Source organism: Lepidothrix coronata, unplaced genomic scaffold (assembly GCF_001604755.1).
Source record: "Lepidothrix coronata isolate B3197 unplaced genomic scaffold, Lepidothrix_coronata-1.0 Scaffold7, whole genome shotgun sequence".
Lineage (NCBI taxonomy): Eukaryota > Metazoa > Chordata > Aves > Passeriformes > Pipridae > Lepidothrix > Lepidothrix coronata.
The window spans coordinates 4,067,086-4,090,553 of NW_016690187.1; the positions used below are offsets into that span (position 1 = coordinate 4,067,086).

Genomic DNA, 23,468 nt, shown 5'->3' on the forward strand with positions numbered 1-23,468 from the left:
AGGAATGACTATTCTAATTATAGCCAAAACATTGCATGTTTGTGTTGAGTTCATAGAAAAGTCCTAGATTCAAAAGAGAGGAAATAAAAGTGGATGATAGTGGATCCATTAATGAGAGTGTTCCCTCGCTCTATAGTTCTAAATGAGAAACATGCTTTCATACATAACCTTGGGAGATATTAAGACAAAAGTGCATTTTGTTTCCCTGTCTGGAGCTGGAGAAAGCAAAACAATATCAGTAGTTATCTGGTAACTGTGACATGCATGCCTTTAGTTTTCCCAGGCTGGCGTCACTAGAGTTGGTCTGGAAAAAATCCAAAAAGGGAAGCTGAGTTTCATTCAGTAATCCATTGAAATAATGACCATATTATCTGGTTATTATGATGTAATTATTTTAAAAATACTTTGAAGGCCTCATTTTAGACTCTTGTCATTATGTAATTCAGATTTTTGAGCTGCAAAAGGCTCCCCTCGACTTACAAATGCACCTAGGTCTCATTCAGCTCAGTGACGCCAGCAGCTGGGACTGAAGCAGGCCTGGCAAGCCCTGGGTGCCGATGCTCTGGTTCCATGCACGTCGGAAAGCCTGCGTGCAATGTCCTCTCAGAGACAGAACCTCGCTGTGAGATCCAACACAGTGTTAGAGATCTTTGATAAAGGAAAACTCCAGTCAATTTCCACTACCAGGTGATGATTCCTTGAACACAGAAATTAAATAAAACTGAGAGAATAAATACAGAAAAAAAAAATTGAAAATTAAAAACTACTCCGTTCCATGTTCATGACATTTTTAATACTCATCTTGCTAATATGCAGAACAAGGACTATTGATTTTCCATTCATTAGCAGCCAACAAGATATGAATGAGTATTAACTTCAAACAGAAACTTGATTTATAACAACATCAAGTTGTGCACTTAAAAAAATAATTACAAATCATTTTAAAAAAGGAAGAGTAACAGTGGAAGCAGTAATGAATATAAAACATGACTGATTAGGCTTAAAACATAGCTTCAAGTATTCTATGGCATTTCCTCAGACATTTGTCTCATCTGTTTGTGCAATACCCATCTTTGCATAGTAAAGAAAAATTCGTTAAACTCCAGCCTTAAGTAATCTTTTTCTTTGAACATGCACCTATACAGCTGTAAATTTGCCTAGCAGACTTCTCTTTTAGGAGCATCAGATCAAATCATAAGATCATGCAGCAAACTGGAATGAGCTATACAGTTACCACAGTTTCTTGTCCAGCTGAGTAGGTAAATGATGGAGCAAATGTAGAGAGGATGAAATGGAGGCGGAGTCAACCCAGTCTTCTTTTGATGACACTTTGCAATGAACAAAGTAACACTAAATGGATATGCACTTCCCAAAGCACAGCAAAGGTGGGATGTAGAAAATCAACACCTACCAAACCCAATTTTTTTATCTACTGCCATGGGAAGCACTTCATCCAGAACCTACTCTGAGCTGTGTTGTCACTTGTGTTGTGCACACACAGGGCAAAAAGCGAATGTGTTCTTCCACGTACACACAATGGCTGATGAGTGAAGCATAAATTCAGTCAAGAAATTGTAAGTCCTATGAAAGGGCTGGTGTAAATAAAAAAGTTACTCCAGCACTGAACATATGTTCATAGTAGTTGGGGACCACTGTGGTCTGATTTAAAACATCACATCACACACTAACAATGTTGTTTGTGAAATGCTTCTTCAAGGTTTATTACACAGGTAGTTTATGTATGTCCAGTTGATTTTACTTATTTTTATTTTTGGTAACCACTAGTGTTTCTGTTGTGGGTTATGCTTGCTTTGGAAGCAGAACCCCAACAAAGTTGGATGTTTTGAAGCAAAGCATTTTTAGATAACCATAATACAGTTGCAAGTATTTTTGGTTTGCCATCAAAGGATTGTCACTAATGTAATTTTGCTTGAAACCAGGCAGGAATTTTTCAGAATAAGATTTATAATTCACAGAAATGTCAACTACCTGTGTGCAGCACCTTTAACTCATAATGTAGTTGTGTTAATGTGATTATGTTAAAGCTGATTAAAAATATTTAATAATAACTGTCAAGCAAAACAATATATTGTAGCTCTTTTGTGAGACTGTTGAATTGAACATTATCATAATAAGAAAAATAACTGAAATTATGTTTTCTAAGTCACAGGAAATCTGCAGCATTTTCTTAATGTTTTGGCTCTTAAAGCTAACTTGGGTAATGGATTTCACTGAACAAAGATGGAGTATGTAATGTAACTGGGCTTCTCTTGTTACTAATATTCAACCTTTACATTAAAGCCAAAATTACAAAAGTTTTTAATTCTGATTATCAGACACAGCAATTAAATTTTCAGGTCACTTCACTTACACAAACTAAATTACCTGTTTTAAGCCAAGATGCAAAGGATGAGCCAGACTGGACAGCTCTATACTTTTAGGGAGGCCTAGACATCTGCCCATATCTTTCTCAAGGCAGATGCAGCCAGGCTAGCCTTGTTCCTGGGGCACGGTACTGCTGCCCAGGACTTCTCTGCAAAAATCTGCTTGTACGCAAGGTGTATCTAAAAGTAATAACAACACACAACCCCCTGAAATTACATGGCATTCTGTACACGTTGTGATGGTAACTGGCTGTCAGTAGCCAAGGGTCAAAGTATTAATCTTGCATTAAACTTTGAAAAGTGAAATGCATCAAAGAGATACAGGGAGTGAGTTAGAAATGTCAGGTCACCTTTGCAAGTTGCTTTGAGTGGATGGGCAGAAGGCAAGAGAAGAATAACTCATTCCAAGCTTTTAACATTTTGTGAGTATTTTAAGGCTTATTTAAGTTTTTATTTTACAGGAAAAAAGCTAGCTACACTTAAAAAAAAAAAAAAGAGCTTGGCACTTCTGTGATTATCTTGAGAGGGTGTTACTTATCCTATATTATGGAAAAGTCTGCATAAGAGCCAAAAAAAGTAATCCAGACTTATAGTCAATACATAGATATGCATTTATACATTTTAATTGTTTTTGGTTTCAAGCATACAAACTTTAGATCACATCTGTTTGGTGTCAGAACTCCCTGCATCTGCATGCTATTACTGCCTTTTTTTGAGCAAGCCCAGAACATCCGCTGTACAACATGCTACAGAAAAAAAGGGGAGGAAAAAAACCCAAAACCAAACCCAACATCAAAAATAGATTTACATAAAGAATAGAACCTTTTTATATGGAAATTCTTTTCTCATTTTTATATATATATTTATATATAATCTGTGAAAATGATACATCAAAATCTTATTTCCATATTTACACTTTTTCTTTCTTGGAAAAATTCCATCCATCATTCACTAGCTTCCATAACTAACAGACTCCTGACCTAGGAGACCAAAACAAGGTGGACAGCGAGCTCACGGAGCAGGGAACCCTCAAGTCCAGCAGCAGAATGCACTGCGTGGCTGGAAAAGCTATCGAAGCCTGGCACTGGCTTCCCAGTGATTTATATTTATTGGGCTGCAGATTTTGCTTGGGGTCAGCTTGCTAACTTGGTTGTTTGTATGTGAGCCATGCAGGTTACCCTTTCAAAATTAGCTCCTCATGCCACTGGAGTTTGATAAGAAAAAGGAAGTCATGCGAACTCAAGTGAAGTTAAGAGTGCCAGCAGGCTGGGAAAAGAATCTTCTGCTATTCCATTATTTTGGAGCAGTTCTCTTATTGCACTTGGTCTGTGTGTCTCCTTTGTTTGAGGAAAAAAAAACACCTGATTTTGAAACAGTTTGCTTGTAACACTTGTCAGTTAATGTTAACAAGAGAAAGGTGAATAGAGGAAGTATTTCCAACTTATCTCCAAAAAGGACAGTGTTCTACCAACTCAAATTCCAATATCCCAATATTGTGTTTAGTTACTGTTTCTCAAGTTCTTCCTTACAGATTTAGTTCCTGTGCAGCTACAGTGAAGACATCATACCCAAAATCCAGTAGTGCAAGAAACAGCTTTTTGAATGGCATCTCTTCAGATAGGGCCTTGTTGACTTGGATCGAACCTTCGTTTTTTGACATTTCTTCCAGATTGCATCAAAAGGAGATGAGAACAGAAAAATGCAAGACATTAGTTAGATATAACAAGAACAAAGTCGTTGCTAAGGTCATAGTAAAGTAAAAGGCTCACACTGAGACAGTTTAACCAGTAACTTTTCCAAGGGCTAACTATTTAAGGAATTTAGTTGCATGCTTTCTGTAGCATAATATCAAGTACTGGTTTCCTTATGCAGTTTAAAGATCCTACTGGCATACAGAATACAGTTATTTCCGTAGTACTTCAAGTGGTGCTCTGAATTTGTAGAAACTTTCAGCTCCCAGTAGCACATGTTTCCCCAAGCCAGGAATGCATTTGTACAGCTGAAAAGAATGAGTCATAAGTGCCAGGACTGGAAATACGTCAGCCCATGGAGACTTGAGTTCTCAGAGCAAGTGCCCATCTCTGGCTACACCAGAGTTTAGTTTATGTAATCCAGTGTGACAAAAAAGTGAGTGCCTCTGTGAGCTCTTACCACACTATTGACCAAAAGTGAATCTTAGTAAGGTGCAAAATATAGCAGAGACATTGCATTCGAAGGAGACTGGACAGTTTTGTTAATTGTGTTATTAGAATTGAATGTTAACAGCAAACAGCAAGCTGGTGATATCCAATCTCCTGCGATGTTGATGTCCTATGTCAAACAGCAAGACATAAGGAAGCAACAACAAAAGTTGGGTGCAACCTCCCCAGTATCTGGCTTTATGTGGGGCATCAAGCAAGGGGCTCATGCATTTAGTTTTAACATTGGGCATACACACCGCTACCGCCACCAACCCAACATGCAAAAAATACAGAACAGGAATTCATAAATTCCCTGAAGATACAGACCAACCCCTATTTTCTGCAGCCCTGCTAACTACTACCACTCCTACAGTATTTATAAATATTCTATACACAAGGTTTGTCTGGTGGTTTTAGAGACTAATGGATATCTGCAAAGACAACTTATTTTTGAAAAGTCTTCCAGAGGCTAGTGGTTCTTGGCAATCCTTTGTTTTGTTTCTTATTCTTTGGACAACTGTGCCTAGATTTTTGTAAGATGCTTGTTTAAATAACTGGGGGTTTCTGAAAGAAGATCACTGTATTCATCTTCCAGTCATTTCCCCTCCAGGAGTACTGTACTAATGCTCTCTTTTAATGAGGCTGATGTTACTTCAATATCTCAATCCCTCCCCCTGTGTACTACAGGTAAATTTGAGATGACCAAACTTTTTTTTTTTCAGCCCAACTTGCAGAACTGCATGATAGGAAGTATGAATATAATAGAACTTGGTTGAATGTGAGTTAAAGACTGCTGTGTGTCTGCTCATCCTGCCAGTTTCAATGGGAAAAAAAATGTGTCTGCTTCTCTTCCCCCTCCCCCCTTTTTAAAAGCTGTCTAGCATACTTGAATTCAAGCACTACCCATCAACAACTAACTAGTCAGTCCTTTTAAATCAACAACATATGTGAAAAATCCAGATGATGTAACTTGTCCTCCTACTCTATGGAAAGTATCATATTCCAGTTCGCTTGAAGAGGATGTCATTAGAATAGATGCTGAATTATGTTCTGTTACCTGAGTTTATTTTAGTTGAAGAAATGGACTTTATAAGTCTTAGAACAAGGTGCAGAAGACAGATGCTATGCTAGTTTCCCAGTACAACTCTGTAACAAAACTCTTTGTCTTTTATCCTATCAATTCTTTTCTAATCTCACATTTCCACAAGTGCAGTATTCCAGCACAAACCTCGCCATGCATTCTGTGTCCAAACCATATATTTACTCCATTCCTAGTTTTATTCTGCAGAAATACAGAGTTTGAGGAATAAGATACTGACCAAAACCACTGCCTTTCTTCACTTAGGTTATTCTGCTAACAATGTTATATGAGAAAGAAACATGTGAAGAACTAGAATAAGAGCCTGAAATATGGAACATGAGATACAGTGTCAATAAGGGAACGTAGTACAAAGCTTTAACAAGACCCTGCCACATCTCTGTACTGCAATTGTAGCACTTCAGGGGTAGGCAGTCAGGTGTTACCTTGCAGGAATCCAAATTCTATTCTGATTCCCTGACCTGCTTTAACAACTTTATCCCGAATTATCAACCATTATAATACTAAAAGGAATTCAGTAGTCTTATTTACTTAAATTGCCAGATAGAACAAGTTTCTCTCTTTCTCAAGAAAATTACAATAAAAGGAAACTTGGTAAGTACCAGGTCCTGGATATTTGCACCTCTTTATAGCTACATGTTATAGTACTGCAATGTTCCTTCCAGTATGCTTCAGTTAAAAGATATGGTGGGGCAGAAGAGTCCTCTGTAGGAGGACACATAGGAGAATGATGCTGCTTCCTAGTTCTTTGATGGTTTATGTGGAAGATCTTAGAATATAAACTTATTTTTTGCATTAAAGTTTTAATGCCTCTTTAAATAATGAGGGTCAGCCTTTCAGTCTGTAATCCAACCAGGAAAAGAGTCTCTAACACAAAGAAAATTATAGGTGATTCTGAATCAAAAGTACACCATGGTACAGCACATCACTGCCTTTCTAACATGGTCATCTTTACAAACAAAAAACATTTCAGAAAAAAAAACTGGTTTCAAAAAAGGCTGAATATATCTAAGAAATACCTTGCTGCAATCTGATGTGGGTTTTTTGTGCAGCTAACTGGGAATGTGGTCACAAAGTACATTACTTGCAAATGTATGCCTTTGTGATCACATAAATACAAAGCTTTATTTAAGCATTTAAAGATTTATCCAAACCCAGTATTTTAACCAGGTTAACTAGCTAATGTTCTCATAGGCATTCCTAAATCATTGTTCAAATGTTGAAGAGCTTAAATAAATGAACTTATGCTACAAAATTGATTCAAATTAACAGAATGAGGGACTAAAATTAGCAACTTAAAATAAGACATTGACCTTCCATTTATTCTAGTAGATTGGAAAAAAAGTGAGAAAATACCTCACATTTGATTCTGATGCTGACATCTGTGTAGTGATGACTATGGCCTATGATTCATATTGATGGTAATGCTGGTAAGGGACCAAAACCTCTTTCCTCACAATGTTGCCACCAGCATTTCACTGCCTTATCTTGTGGAAACCTTTAGGGTTTAAATGCAACTGCACAGACCAGTTAAACCTTGGCATCTGTTATATCTGGATAAGTCTTTGGTTCCTCCATTAATCTTCCATTAAAGGAGCAGAAAACCCTTTGGCTCTTCAGCTAAGAACAATTGCTGAAAATAGAATTGTGCCTTCAATCAATTCTCTATCTGCTGCTTTTGTATTCTGCTATAACAAGAGGCAGCTTTTCATGTGCACTGCCATGTTGCTTTTACTAGCATTGCCTGTTGGTGGTGGTATTGTTTTGTTACCAGAATTGCTTTAATACTGTTAATGTCAGTAACAAAAGCATTAATTAGCTTATATTATTGCAGTAGCTCAGCAGAAGTCAGCAAATATATGCTAGAAATAAAAAGTGTAGGCCCCTGAGCGACTCTAATGGTAAAAGTGTCCTTCCTATATTAAACACTGTATACTGAAACCTTGCACAGACTTGCTACACCAAAATTAACTTCACATTTCATGAATGCTGTACTTCTGTACATTACCTGGCAGAGTTCAGGTAGCAACAGGTAGGACTCCCTTACTGCTGTCTAAACACCAACAGTTTTAAAAGTACTATGCAAGGCTCATCTGAAGTAAAATCTACTTAACAAGGTTTCCACACACAGCTGTTAACTCTAAGCCACCTGAAATGTGTAATGAGGCTCTATGCTCCTTAGAAATGTCATTAACCTTTTTTTTTCCTATTCTGTCCACACATTAACTTGATGACAAAAACGAACCTCAGATTCACTCTTGAAACTGGATTTGTTTTTACTTTGTTGATTTGTTTTTACTTTGTTTCTCCAAACTTGCATCCAGCCTTCTTTTACACTTCCCCTCCAACCCCCACCCCCTCTCAGTTCATGAACAAAGTTTTGCTTAGTTGCAGCTTACGTTTGATATGGACTTGACACCACAGTACCGTATGTTCATATGAACATCTGATAACCTGTGAAACAGAAATCACATCTCCCAGTTTGTAAAGCATTAGCTACCTTCTCTCATATTTGCAGAGACTAAACATATCACTTGCTTAAAAAGGAAAAGTTAAAATCCCTCTTTATTACCCTCATCTGTCCCTCCAGATCTATCTGAAGCCAAGTATCAGGGGGTCTACATATGCTAGCCCTCTTCTGTGTATAAACCAAAAAGCCTTTCCAATTCCCCTCTGACCCCCAGAAGAAACATGCACTTCAAGCTGTGAGCTAGGCCAGGCCAGTGTATTTGAGGTTCTGCTACAGAATAAACAGTTGTATCTTGCTCTTGTGAGAGTAAGAGCTTCAGGACACATTTCCAATACAGATCATCTATAGGGACAGCAAGCTTCTTCATTTGGGCAAACGAATGACACCAGGATGCAAAGCTGAACACTTGTGAGAGCAGACTGAGAGGTGTGGAACACAAAGAAGAAATAATCAATGACATACTGTATTGTTTCAGACATGGAGGGATTCTTTGGCTGATCTGTGTTCATCCAAGTTGGAGCTGTGTCTGCAGCCAGCCTGCTCGCAGCTGTGGGCAGGGGCTGCAGCTCTGATGCATGAGAGCAAAGGTGGTCAGGACACAAGATGGCTTGGGAAGATTCAGAGGAAGACACTGACTACATTTATTTTCTATTTTAATGACATGTATTATGTTTTCAGCATAATACAAACTATCTTGTGCAATACAAATGTAGTATTTGTTTCTGCAAAGTCTATGAGTTTGCAAAGTTTCTGCAAAGTCTATGAGTTGCTCAGTAATAGACATATGTCTCTTACAGCAGAAAACTCATCCAAAAATATAAGCTGACATTTATTTTTTCCAATAAAATTTAGCTTGGTTAATTCCCAGAGGAACTCGCAATATCCGTGTTTCTAATATTACTGCTTTAAATGTACATGCATTGTTGTTCTCAATATACCAAAAATTTTAATAGAAATGTTAATGCAAGCCTTGCAGAAAATGTGGCTGTATTTATTTAAAAATCTAATTGCAGTGAAGTGCAGGGGAAAAAACCCTCTGTTCTGCAACTTACTGAAATTTTTATATATTGTTTATATGCTCTATTTACATTAAAAGACAACTAAATTATTTTACTGTTTATAAATATGGAAAATCGCAGCCATATGAGATACAGTGCAAAAGATATAGGACTACCTTGTTTAGAGCTGCCCTGTAGTAACTTCTAAATACTGGAGGCTGACCTAGTGGTATTTATTGTACAAATAAGTGGATTGGATTTATTTAACTAAGAAGACGTACGAGAAAACAAAACCAAACCTCAACCACAACAACAAACCCAGCAGCTGAAGGTAGGTCTGTAGTCAGGAACTAAAAAAGCTTTTGAAGATCATACACCCATGCTTACAGATGGATGTTTTGGTGCATTTTGTATTTACTCTTTTCTTACTAAAACAAAGGAGAAGCAGTGAATCCCAGGGCTGCCACGTGCAGCACTGCAGCTCTTGCCAGTGTCAACTGGAAGCACAGGGAATGTTACTTCCCTCAGAGCAAGCACTTGGAGAAAAATGAATGAGGCAGGTGGTGGGTCTTTCTGAGAACACCTACAGTGGCAGGCAGTGCAACAGGGAGTAATTGCCTTGTCCAGGAGACAGGACAAAGCCTGTTTGCTGTTTTCAGCAGGGCTGACTCAGATTTTGAAGTATTTTGCTTCCACATGCATGCTTAATTAAGGCCAGCTGAACCTTTGAAAATATAAGAGTTTAAATTACAAGTAAACACTTTCAGGTGACTTTTGAAAGTGAATTACCAGATAAATATGACCTGATCACTAGATTTCTACTTTGATAGTGGCCTTAATCAATTAGGGAGTAATTTTTTTCTTCTCAACTCAGACACAAAATATGAATAGAGACCATAGAAAATTTTTTTTTAATTATTATAAATATCTCCTTGGAGATTTATGGTTTATTGTTTGATCATGGCTTAATTTCGATTCACGTTATTGAATAGAAATAGCAACTTGAAATGCCATGAGAAATTACTTGTGCTTAATACTTCCATGATTTGTAAGGTTATAAAGTGAGATCCTTTTTACCAAATATGGACCATGCATGGAGGTAGACTGGACCCTACAAAAAAGGCAAGAATTAAATACCTTTGTACAAGACTCTCTTTTTGCTTTAACAGTCACAAGCAGAATGACTAGTATGTTACTCCTCATAGTTATAAAACACACTGGACTAGAATTGGGAGAGAAATGCTTTCATCTTTCTGGAAACAGCTCAAGATTTCAAAATGTTCTCTCTACACTTGATTTTTTTTTTTTTTAAAGTGTACTGAGAATAAAAAAATAATCAATAACCACTAAAAAGTTAGCTCTGGTACATTGAGTCAACACATTTGTTGCTTAAAACTACTCTGCTACTGCCACTATTGACCATTTACATGACATCTTTAATTATGAAAAAGTTGAGCTGTTTGAAAGTACTACTGCATTCAAAAGAAACACTCCTCAAGACGTATCTTTTGGGGGTTTTTAACCACTGCAGTCAGCTTCTGAGAACAACACTACTAACTGGAGGTGAAAAAAAGACCTTGCTTCTTAAATCTTAGCTGAGTTAATGAAAATTAAATTAATTATTTTACTGTTGTTCAACTTTGCACCCTGATAACATCTACAATTTTCAAATCCATTTCCTCCTCTTGTTCAGTGTGTGTGTAATTTTTTTTCTTGTTTAAAGCAGTTTGTTAGAGTTTGGGGGGCAGGCTTAACTTGGAAATCTTGTAGCAGGAACTCAAAATTTAGTGATGTAAGCCAGAAATAGAAATGCCATAGCCACCAAAGAGAAGACATGCGGCATTGCTTACTTAAAGCCCCATCCTGTCCCCCCAAGGACAATTGCTGCTACCAGGATGGCACCAGCGATGGAGCCTATTATAAGATTGGTGGCACTAGGACCTGTGATAAAGGATTATGGTAAGACACACATAAGAACCAACGACTTTATTCACGTCATGTGAAGCATCTGAAGGGTAGTCAAACAATTCAAGGAATACAGACAGCACACAAGGTGATGCCTCTAGACAATCTCAACAAGGCCAACTTAACTTTTCTTTAACAATAGGAATGAACAAAGCTGTTGGTCTCTGCATTGTGCTATGCTGACTTCTACTAAAGATAAAAATCTAGTATTAGACAGTGAATTCCATTGTAACTTACTCCGTTATCTGGTGAATGAACAGTCAGCTGAGGACACTAAGATATTTGTGAATAATCCCTTTGCTTAAAGGAAGAAGTATGAATGCTGTATGTTTTAAGACTGCAGCAAATTAGAAAGGAAAAAAAAATCAAAAACCCCTGTCTTTTTTCATGGAGCTTCTGAAAGATGTAGATTTTTTAATTTGAGCTGAGAGCATTCAGCACCACTTGCTAATCATAATCCAGACTCCCTACAGTTACATCAATGCTAAATTTACAAACAATTGTTTGACAAAAGCAAAGGATTATATAATAGGGAACAAACATTTAAATAAAAGCTGTATTCCTCCTAAGCTTTCCAAACATCAAAGCATCTCTTCATCATCCTCAAGAAGGTACTAAACAACAAAGTGGAGAAGGGCGGAGCAGGAAAAAAGAGCAACAAAAAGAAGCTGCACAAAATATGTTTGTGCAATTTTCTGAAGAGGGCAAGAGAACACCTAAATAAGATATTAATAATTGACCCTTAAGTGCTCTGCTTACATAGGGCAGAGAAAAACTGATAATAAGCTTGAGTAACATTTTAATTGCTCTGTACCAAAACCTCCTATCACGCAGTTTTTGATGTAAAGCTAATTGCATCTGAACTCAAGGCAGAAGGAAACCAACTCAACAGTTCTTCTGCAGCATATTGTACACTTTTTGTTTAAACATTTACGTTTTCAGGAACGGCCTTCAGAAACAGTTCTTACCTCCTATCTCAGTCTCCCCAAATGAACACTTCTACACAGCAATGGAAATTTTCCTAATTAATTATTCTGAAACTGAGTTTGGAAAACTGTCAGACAGCTAACATAAAGAAGAAAGAGGAGTAGCCAGAGATCAGCAAAGAAAGAGCAAGGGCAGCTGCAACAACTGAAAGTTTTAAGCTGTTAGGTCGGTATCACAAAACCTCCTGCCCAGTCCCACACACTACAATAAGCACATGTCGTAAGTTTTAAAATTTACTGCAGCAACCTAACTTCATTGCAGCCACTACATGTTTCCCACATCAGTGCTTCTGGAGATCTGATTAGCTAAAAGAAACCAAGTTTTAAAAATTGCTTCCTGCAGTTCCTATACAAACAATATTCAGGAACGTGAACAAAATACTTGGACTGAAATGAAATATAGTGAGCTTTACAGATGAGCAGTGCACAAATTTGACGAAGAAAATCAAATGGTAATTTTTCACAATTTGGAAGAATGCATCTTATTTGGACTTACCTTTAAAGTCACACCTGACTCAAATCAACAGGAGTGAGCATGGTGGAGGGTAAATGCCATTCCACAGGCATTATAGTCCCAACTAAGGATTGCTTGCAACAGCAGTCTAATGAGCCTAATGAGCTACTGTGTCTAACTGAGATCTAGGGTTTACTCTGGATTTTATCAAATGATTTCACACAACAAAAGACTGAAAACACAGCAAGTACTTTATCTGTAATAGATTTTATAAGCCTTGAAAAATTCTAAAGCTGATTTCTTTCTAGCCATGGAATGCTATCTTCCCACAAAGAGGTATAAAGATTAACTGATAGTAACATAGTCATAACTTAACTTAGATAAAGAAGTGCCAAATCACCACTTTTTACATCCCACCTCCTCACTATGTTTCCTGGTTGTTAAATGTCAAGGGGTGTGGAGGGAGAGGGTGTGTATCCATTTCATAGTGCACATCCATTCACCAAACAGCAGTTTGTTCTTTCAATACAGAAAATCAATATCGGTTTTGTTTACTATAAATATGGAAGAATTCAATCAAAATTTAAACAGAAGAGGATAATATACAAACCAATTAGGTTCAGTTAATGGAAAAGTATAAATATAAAACCCAAGCTGGCAGAATAGGTATGATGACTAAAACAGCAACCACTTGTTTCTGAGAACAGAGTCCTCTCAACTGCTGAATTCCAGTTTCAAAACACAGAGATTTAAGAGAATTACTGGCAAGTTGTTTTAAGACCACAATAGACTGGGCACATAAAAGTACTTACAATGGGACTACTTTTACATGTTATACCTTACCTTAAAGTTCTATGTCTTCTGTTTTACTAAGCATTATCAAAAAATTGTATTATTACTAAATTAGAATTTTTCTACCAGTAAAGTGACATTTATGAAGAAAAGTATAAATCCATATGATTCTGCTCAATAAGCCTCTCTAGTCACTGAACTCAGATGCTTGACAGGAAACCAGAAGTATGAGGAAGGTTTTAATAACCACCATACTGTGGGGTCATTTTTCATCCAGACTATCACAAGATGCAATGCTTGGGTACATTTGTTCTTTCCACCATACTACTGCTATAACCTACAGACACAGATTTTTCAGGAGGAAACTCCTGCACAACACCTGGCACACCACCTTTTCCTGCAAAGCACTACCTGCTCTGGCATGGCTATTTGTACCATCCCAGGTCATCTTTTAGGACCCCAATACAAATCCTACCGAAGGTGTTAAAAACAGAATACACCTATAATTTTGGTAGACTTCAGACTATTCCCTAAGTCTTCATCATCATCAGGTAGATTCTACGAGAATTAATATACACTGCTTTGAAACTCTGCTAGTATTAGAAGTTAAAGCTATTTCAGCACTTCAAACAAAGGTTTACGATTTGCAAGTGAAGTGTTGAGGAAGGAGGAAGAAGGGCAGAACCTGGCACCAGGTTGTGCTTGATGAACACACCCTCCCCTGCAGCCAGTGATGGTAACAGCCACCAGAGACTGAAGGGTATTAGGAAAAGAGAGGGAATTTGGATTCCCCATGTGCTTTCTGTAAACCAAACAAAAAGTAGCAGTGGCTTGCCTTGAATGTACATTTGTACCTGAAGGAACCAGAGACCAGAGAAAGATTGATGGGATGCAGGAAAGAAGAATGGATAGAAACACAGAGTCAGGTAGTGAGTGATAAGAGCAGAGGAAAGATGAAGAAAAGCTGGACTTAGTGTAGAACCATACAGGAGCAAGAACAAATGGTCAGGGACGTTGGTCAGAGCTGAGTGGCTTCAGACAGCAGGTAAGGGGAGAGAAAAACAGAAGGGTACAAGGCAGAATGTAAGCAAAAGGCAAGTGGTCCTCAACCTGTAGGTAAATTTTCTCCTTCCAAATCTGTGTCCCAAACCTCTACAACCTTAACAGTTGTCAGTTTTTAGCAAAAAGCTGTAAAAGCCACCAGTAAAACAGAGATCTAATCTTTCTCACGCAAATAATCTATTACCTTCTTCCTTCTGTTTGTTCTCTATTAGTTGTCCTCTCTGAACACAAAGGTCTCTACTCTTCTGAGAATCTGAGAGCAGTTTCATGTACCAGACAGGTTCTTAGGGCTGTGAACTCAGACACACAAAATGCTGCTTTGCCAGACTAGAATTGTACATGGGTGCCTTTTCACACAGCCTGATTAGAAATCACAGACTGTCCTGTCACAAGTCCCCCTTCAGAGAGGTGCCACTGCCACATGACAGATGTAACATATAGTACCAGAAACCTGGTGAAGTTGGAATTCTCAGAGGAGCAAAATAATAGTACTTTAAGCTGTAGTTTGTACAGTGAACACAGAATGAAGGGAGCTCTTACAGGAGCCTTTTTATGCATGTGTGTGTATATATATATAAACAAAATTTGTATGAATCATAGCCATTGTTAAAATGGAGGTAGGGGGATAATACTTAAGGTTACAGTTTCCTAAAACTATGAAAAGACAACAAAAATTGCTCATATATATTCTATATGTGTGAATATTATACTTCAGCACTGTGCTATCTTTGGGTAACAGAATCCTAGCAACAGAACTTTCAGAAGCTTTACTGTAAAACTAGCTGTCTGTATGACTATCATCAGCTTTCATCTGCCTAGCTTATCATTAGACTGAAAGCCCCACAGACTGTAATAAACAATTTCTGCATTTTATGAAATAGTCCACATTACGCAGTCTGTTTTGTGAAATAATCACGAAATTCCATTTTTTCTCTGTTATTTTTGTAATTTGGTGTAATGGAAACATTTAGACACTTAATTTTATGGTGACAATGTAAAAAATCCACAAACTTATTGTTTTATGCCCCACATTATCCCAGACAGGAGAAGGTTCAACACTGCATGAGCAAACCACATGACACGGACACAGTCAAATCACAGGACAAATACGGTCACCACATGACAAAGCTAACGGGTCATACACAGAGGGCTCAGGTGCATACGGTTACCTCACACACTAGGCACCAAACATAAAACTCAAACTAGGAAAAATGCTTACTCTATTCCCCACCCTGTGCCTCCAAAAATCACCCCCAAGGCCAGAATGGTCCCTGCCACTGCACCTATTAGCCTGTTAGCAGCCATGCTCACTGTGTGGAGGGAAAAGGGAAGATTTTTTAAGGAAATTATCACATATATGTCTGAAATGAAAACATGAAACAATTCCTCAAAGGAATACTTTATGCTATAATCCACTGTTTGGATAAACAATTAAAATCTCCTCACAAATCTTTATTTACCAAATACCGCAGCTTTGAAAATTCTGAAGTGACATATATTTGGTTTTCTTTGAATGTTTGCAAATATTTCAATGAGAAGTTTTCCTGTAAATGAAAGACTATTCCTTTTACCGTTGTGATTCTATTATTTATTTAAAAGAGGAACATCCTCAACCTACTGCTTATTTATAACAGCCAAAATGTAAATAAATTACCAATAAGAAAACTTCCTTTTGATCACCAGAAACTTACTGTATCCACAATATAACTAAGCAAATGAAAACTGTTCAGAAACAGTTCCACTGCAGGGAAAAAATCCCAAACACAACTTTGAAATTCATTCCTTTACTAGATAGTAATATTTTCCTTTGTTACTGCATTTATTAATAGGACTCGCTATTTATCTCTATGACCTAAAGACAGACAACACCTTTTAAAAGCAAAAACCTACCTTAGAAACATGCTTCAGGTAACGCTCTGGAAATTCTGATATGTTCAGATAGTCTCTCTTAAGACATTAAGGCCTTGTTTTTATTTTTTAAGGATACTTGTTTGAGAAAAAACATCTGTACATTTCCTATGTTAGAGATTAAAAGTTTGATAGATTCATTGACTCACAATAGACCACAAGCAAGCAGCTGAATTCCCTAACAAATGGGAACTCTTCCAAGGGACAAAAACTTTATAGACTTCATGCTGAATGAAGTCCGTTTTGAAATGCTTTGGGTAGTTTTCTTCCAAAATTTTCTTCCAAAAGTTTCATAAATATACACACACAAACACACACACACACACACACTTGAGACATAAGTTTTATACTAAAATAAACACTACTCCACTAGTCAAATAAAGGACTAATTCTGCAAATTAAATGGTAAAGGAAGAATCTCGTGTGCCAGTACTCTAAAGTAATTCAAAGTTTCTGCAGTAACCAAAAACTAACAGCAAGAACTCTTTGTCTTCCCCAAACTGCTAAATGCTGGGTACATCTTCTAGTACAGGATACAGTAGGTTGCTGAGTTTAGAATAATTCAAGGGTCATGTATTAACAGCAACATAATAATAAGGACCATTAATTTTTTTAATCCTGAAATAGAAAATGGAGCCAAAAAGCAATTGATGGATGATGGAAAAATCTGAAAAGTGCAGCAGGAGTAGCAGCCAATTGTCAGTTATCATAATAATATATAAATAATTAGCAATACTTCCTAACTATACATGTTCTAATTGTAGTAAGAAAAATGCTTGGATTTACGGTGTGAAAAATCTTAAACCTATTAGGCTTTAATTTTCACATCATGAGTATTTCATTTCTGAAATGTAACAAAATTCAATCTTATGGCTAAGGAAAAACTAGTATTTTGGTTTCTGTCTCAGATTTGTAAACTGGCATATGACAAAGGGAGTAATAAGGGGAAAAAAGTTAATGGAAAATACTTGAGTATGTTGGATCTTTACAACAGAGAAAAGTACTCCTGAATTCTTCTGAAATCTTCTCACAAAGGAGTTCCTCTATAAACATGCAGAAAGAAATCACAGTAGGTCTGTGTTGAGGGTCCTAAATTCATTTCTAGGGGATTCAACATCAATAAATTACTGTAACAATATAAGAAATATAATCCATCTTTTGAGATCATTGAGCCACCTTGTGCAAAAGCATAGTCTGCCTTTTTGCAGAAGAATCCATTAAAAAATGCAGTCTAAATGTTGTCTGTACCTACTGGCAGAAATCCATGTACATACTATTCATTTAAGGCTTTTGCCCAAAATACTTCAGCATTGATGTATTAATTTTCACACAGGCATTTCCATTCTGAACTTGAGGAGTTAATCTGGCTTACAATAATGTAACCAAGGTAAGCATACCTCCTGTGTTGCCCTTCCTACAGATCTTTTTAAAGAGAAGGGAATTAATTCTTACCTACAGGATTTGGAAACGAGCAAAATAAAATTCATGTACTCTCTCAGTGTCACAGCTGTAAATACTGCTCTCCTCATCCACACACACAGAGACCTGAACAGCTCTGTAGTGCTAGTCTCCATAATTTTTTTAAGACTCTGTAAGCAGCATTCTACAGTCAGGAAGGTTTTCAGGGGAAATGGAATGACAAGTAGCTGTGTAAGGCAGGGTGCAAAACAGGCAGCTACACTGAACAGTGGTGGGATTAGAAATCCAGGAAGCACCTGTACAGATTCCCTCATACAAATCTGGACTGTTCAAGAGAGCCTCCTTCACAACAGCAATTTGTTTTAAGACTATATCTTCAACAGTTCTTGGTAAAGGTCTACTGGAACCATTCTGCTAAAGGGCAACAGGAAAAGGCACACAGGGCAGATGTAGAGCCTTTCTGGAGGGACATACCAAAATCCTGCCCTTCCTTGAAACCTTAGATATTTTAGAGAGTAATCAATTAGAGTGTGATCCCTAAGGGCTAAATTTTTAAGCAACTCTGCCTTGTAGAAAGGGCAGAAGAACCTGGAACTGGGACATAGGGAAAAATTTTGTTTGTGTTTCTCAGTTGTTTATTGGGAACTTTATCCGTAAATGCATAAGATTTGATGAATATAGTCTGATGTTGGACAATACCCTGATGACAAGATACAAAAACTGGACAGCACAATCCAAAGATATTATTTGGCAGAGAAGTCAGAGAGAATCTCAAGTGCTTTTCTTCCTCTTTGAAAAACTTTTTTGATGAATTATTTCCTCAATACCTCCTCTTTGTATTTATACTTCATATGCAGTTGAAATACCAACTAAGTACGTAAGAATAAGCAATAATGATTGTAAAAATAATTTAAGTTCTTAAAATATTAATTTATTTCTTTTATCTTTCACTGAAATCTGATTTCAAGGAATCTGATTTCACTAGGGACATTCCACTTTTCCCTTTTTTATGCCATTGCTCTCTGAATTAGCTGAGAACATCTAAGGAAACTGGAAATCTCTAGTAAAACATCAATACTCAGTTATCATATAAATAACAAGAGACACACTTAGTCAGGTTCCAATCATAAAGAAAATTAACATTAAAAAACAGAGAATAAAGGATGAAGGAAAAAACATTACCTGTTGAAATCTTCCCAAATTTATGTTAGAAAAATAAAAGTTTCATCAATTCTCAAAGTAGAAAAACCTACTTCATCTAGACAGCTGTGCAATAGTATTCTCTTTTTATATGCTAATTCTACTACCATGTATCAATGGAAAAATGTCATAAATACTTGAAAGAACATCAAAACTGAAACAAAACACAAACCCTTGGGTCCTTCCTCCTTCTTGCCACCAGTATCCCTGACAGGATCATCAATGCTGCAGTCTGTCCCAGCCCAGGAGAAATTACAAATGCAAGTGGCTTCATTACTACAAACCTGGAAAAGAAAATAAGTGACAGCAGTTAGTTTTTAACTACATTTTATTAACTTTATCTAACATGTAATGAGATATTTAATTCAAGATATAAAACTTACCCATTTATATATTTGTAACAATGGCACTGAGTGGTTGGAATGATATAACCCAACAATAATCTGAAAGTTTGCTTTAACCCTCTCAATACACTCAGATGCTAGGAAAAGCAGAACTGGTTCTATCATCACTTGCACTACAACCTACACACGTTGTAAAAAATAACAAATTTTCATCCAAAAAACCCTACCTAAACTAGTCATGTTTCACTAACTTCACTAACCAAATATCTAGACTTTGAGCCTGAATGCCCAGAAGGAACACAAGCATTTGTGTGTGAAAAGGTTCAAGACATGGTTACACTTTATAACCTCTCATTTACAGTTTGCTCCCATGTAGAACAAAATCAATATATTTTCATTGGTTTCATTGGCATTTTTCCTAAGCAGCAATGAGGAGTGCTTGTTCATCTTCTAAAAGAGAGGTAACAGTGCTTCCTAAGTTTGCATTTGGTTGAATGACCTCTAAAACAGGACTTAGGACTCTAAAATTGACAATAGATTTATCAGATACAGGAAAATCTAACCAATGGACAAAACCTAAAACATCAAATCAACAGGGAGAGTTAATAGCTATAAATTTTGCATACAACAAAAGAACCTGGAGAAGTTACTACAGAAAAAACAATGACATGAGAAACAGAAAACTAAGAGTGAAGTCAATCATTAGACAAACAGCTAACAGTATCTTCTGGACACTGGAACATGATGTGAAAAAAAAACAAAAACAAAAAACAAACAGCAAACAACCTACACACTAAGTAGCATTTGTGATTTTTTTAATTCAACTTTTATCACACTTTGCTTCTTAAAGTACTCACTGAAGAATCTAATCTAGGAGGTTGAAGATAAATAGATCTTATGGCAGGTTTGATCAACTGAAATACCCTTTTAAAATTAGGAATTGTAATAATCCAAAACAAAACAGTTAAGATGGTTCACTCACCCTTCATGCCACTCTCAAAAAGTACCAAGATGATTTCTAGATCTCCTAGATACTTTACTTTCCAATTTTAAAATTTTTCTTCTTTATTTTGAACCTAACCCTCCTCTTTTTTGAAACACTCAATTTCATATTCAATTACAGACAACAAGAAGAAAAAAAACATCTTCTTGTATCAAGTCTAGCCCCTTTGGCAAGTATGTGTCCCACTGAATCCCACCACAGAAAGGTTTCATCGCTATTTAAAGCAGGAAATCTGTTCATCAAAACATACCTAGTATCTTAGACAAATGGAGTTATGGATAGAATAACATAATATAATGTGCCTGAATGTAAAATGATACACTTTGGGTCTGTTCAAGAAGAATGTACCCTCTCTGTTGAGGACCCACAGTTTGGAATTTTAATTATTTAAGTCATAAAGTATAAATCTATGAACACAGGACCAACTTTACAAAGGTGATAGTATGCAGGAAAGAGTTTAACTGAAAATGGTAAGTGGCTTGAAATATGGGTAGTACATCAGAGAAGTCTTTACAATAACTAGTGTCAAAGTTCCTTCTTGTTGGTAACAAACCAAATACTTCAGATGTAATTGGAGAACTAATCTGACAATTTTGCTTTCTAAAATTTTATCTTTGCTTCACAAAATGGCAGTTTTCCCCTGAATCTTAACATTTCTGCTTTCAGATCAACAGGTCTTAAGAACACTTTCAGGTAGAGAACTGCACAGGGTGCATTAGGATCAGGTACAGCAGAGGGAGCTGGGGAAGCTGAGCTGCTCACTCCCAGCACAGACTCACCCCATGACCAGAACAGACTTTTCCATTAGAACCAGTGGGACAGCTGCTTATGTTCAAGGACTGAATTGGCAGGCACTTTTTGTCCAGACACATCATTTGAGGTCCACATGGAGCTCCATCCTCCACATAACCTAAATCTGTATCATCATCTAAAAGAACATGAGCACCACTAGGAGAAATAAGTTTTAAGATACTATTAGTATTATGACTGGCGTCTCTTGAAAATATTAAAAACATGTCAGTGTAGGTACTAAAAGCCTCATATCTTTCTTTCATTTAAGCATGCAGATAAACTGAACAAAACTATATAAAGTTTTTCTGCCTGTCCACAGCAATGATAAGGTGTTCCAGTTGTCAAACTAAAAACAAGTCTATATATTAACTTAACTACTCAAGAAGGGCACCTTAGGCCTAGGAGATTTTTAAGCCTTTGACAAACCACGCTTTTCTCTTTTTTTTTTTCTTTTTTTTCTTTCCTTTTTTTTTCACCAAAATGCTTTGAAATACTAATGCTAGAAAAATATCAAGAACTAACTTCCCATATGATGATATTTAAATAAAACCACTAGTAGAATAATAGAAGAATTAAGAATCACAGTTCATTCAGGACCTAACTGTGCAAGAGAGTATTCTTAGCATGACAGGAATGTTGCCAATGTCCTTAAAATACAAACCTAGTATCGTGAAAAGCAGACTAAAACCCATTTACCTGTCCTTTAACTGAACTGTAGCTTAATATCTTATCCTGACACAACTCTGCAGTTTCCTTCTTTTTTGTCTTCACTTCCCTACAGCTATTTCTCTGAGTATTTAATACTCAAAATCATTATGTTTAAAATATGGGTCTTTGGCAATACAGACTTTCTCCACCCCCAGAAAAACATAATGCTGAGCGTTACCATTAAGCTCTGACTGTGAAGTTCTGCTATTGGAGGGATCAGATACAGTAATCAGAAGGATAACCCACATTCAAATGTGGAATAATAGGCTTTTATGTATTTTTTTAATCAAAAGAAATACCACTTAGAATAATGATTTTGCTGCAATATATTAATTACCTAAAATTCACAGAATTTTACATTTATGCTTATCTTAATTCAATTAGGCTTGACAGAGCAAAATCACGTTGGAATACTGCATTATCTTTTACCTGCAGTCCACTATGCGTCCTTGATGATAAAAAGAATTTGGGATAATTTCTCCTTGAACTTGACCAACTCGTGGAACTCTAGTAAGATTAGTACAGAGCAAAAAGCCACAGAAAACATCACTGTAAAATGAAAACATAAACCAAAATATTACTGGAATAATATGAGGTAGACTTACAAAAAAGAAAGTCTGGCAATGATGCTACTGATCACAGTAATATATTACCATAAGCCACATGATAGACTTTCAGAGTACAAGCCTGGAAATAAAATATTATTTTATATAAATGATAAAAGGCAGAAACAAGTCACCATTCATTCTAATGGACCAGTGAATGTTCACATGAACAAAGAATGTATCTGGATTCTAAGTACAATACCGTACAATTTAGAGGAGCCAAATCATACAAAGCTTTGTCATGTCAGGCTAAATTACTTTTCACTCTCTCTAGCAGCTTATGTGCCAAACATTAATGTCACTTTTGAATTTTCAATTGAATTTTATTTCCCTTGCAAGACAACAGAACCATAATAACAATCATTAGCAGTTGTGTGTGCCCAAAATTTCATCAAAAATCTGCTTTATTTTATTTTGTTTTATATCTAAATATATTTCAATATATCTTACATAAGATACACAAGATAACTCTTATATCTTCAACAGAAGGATATCAGCTAATACTAATTGTCCTAAGTCACAGAAGTAGCTGGATGAATGATGGAAAATGCCTCTGTTAAAACTGCTTTGTTTAAATAGCTCTTCAGTTAGATCATTTTCCTGCATCTCTCTACCAACAAAGAAAAGCTTTTACAGAAATGAAATTTTTCATGTACACATCAGACTAACACTATTCCCATCTAAATATATTTTAAACAATTCATTAAACAACTCCTTTCCTTATGATCCTATCTGAAAAATAATTTTTAAGAAAGGCACTTGACAAACATCAAATAGTCAAAGAAGGAAAACACCATTGTGAGACTGAAATTTGTATGTGCATACTTAAATTTCTTCTGATTTATTTACTGTAATTTTAAAGTCTATCCACTAATGGTCATTAACTAGAAAAGTAAATTTAATCAAATATTCATCTAGTAATGATCACACGCAAATGAATCAGCCCTTTTCTCTATAGCATCCAAATGTCTAATGGTCCTCTCTGATCAAAATAATGGTTGGAATGAGTTTGAAACAGCATAATCTGGTATCAATCCTAGAGCAGTCAAAAACAGCGTGTGCATTTGCAGCCTAATGTATCACTACCAAGTCTGAGGTG

The 23,468-nt window shown here is 36.4% G+C and overlaps 1 protein-coding gene across 7 annotated transcripts in view; it reads right to left on the reverse strand.

Annotated features, from left to right (window-relative positions):
* Positions 1 to 771: 771 nt before the first annotated feature.
* The window catches only part of ADAM23 (ADAM metallopeptidase domain 23), a 72,508-nt gene continuing 49,811 nt past the window's right edge, over positions 772 to 23,468 (reverse strand). For 2 of the 7 annotated variants that reach the window (XM_017834395.1, XM_017834369.1), the window contains exons 22-26: positions 22,194 to 22,313; positions 21,044 to 21,212; positions 19,090 to 19,201; positions 10,982 to 11,072; positions 772 to 4,046 (exon numbers count right to left, since the gene is read on the reverse strand). In XM_017834395.1, coding sequence (XP_017689884.1) covers positions 3,998 to 4,046; positions 10,982 to 11,072; positions 19,090 to 19,201; positions 21,044 to 21,212; positions 22,194 to 22,313 — 541 coding nt within the window. In that variant the 3' untranslated portion in view covers positions 772 to 3,997. The other 5 variants (XM_017834402.1, XM_017834378.1, XM_017834417.1 and 2 more) reach the window with 4 other exon arrangements.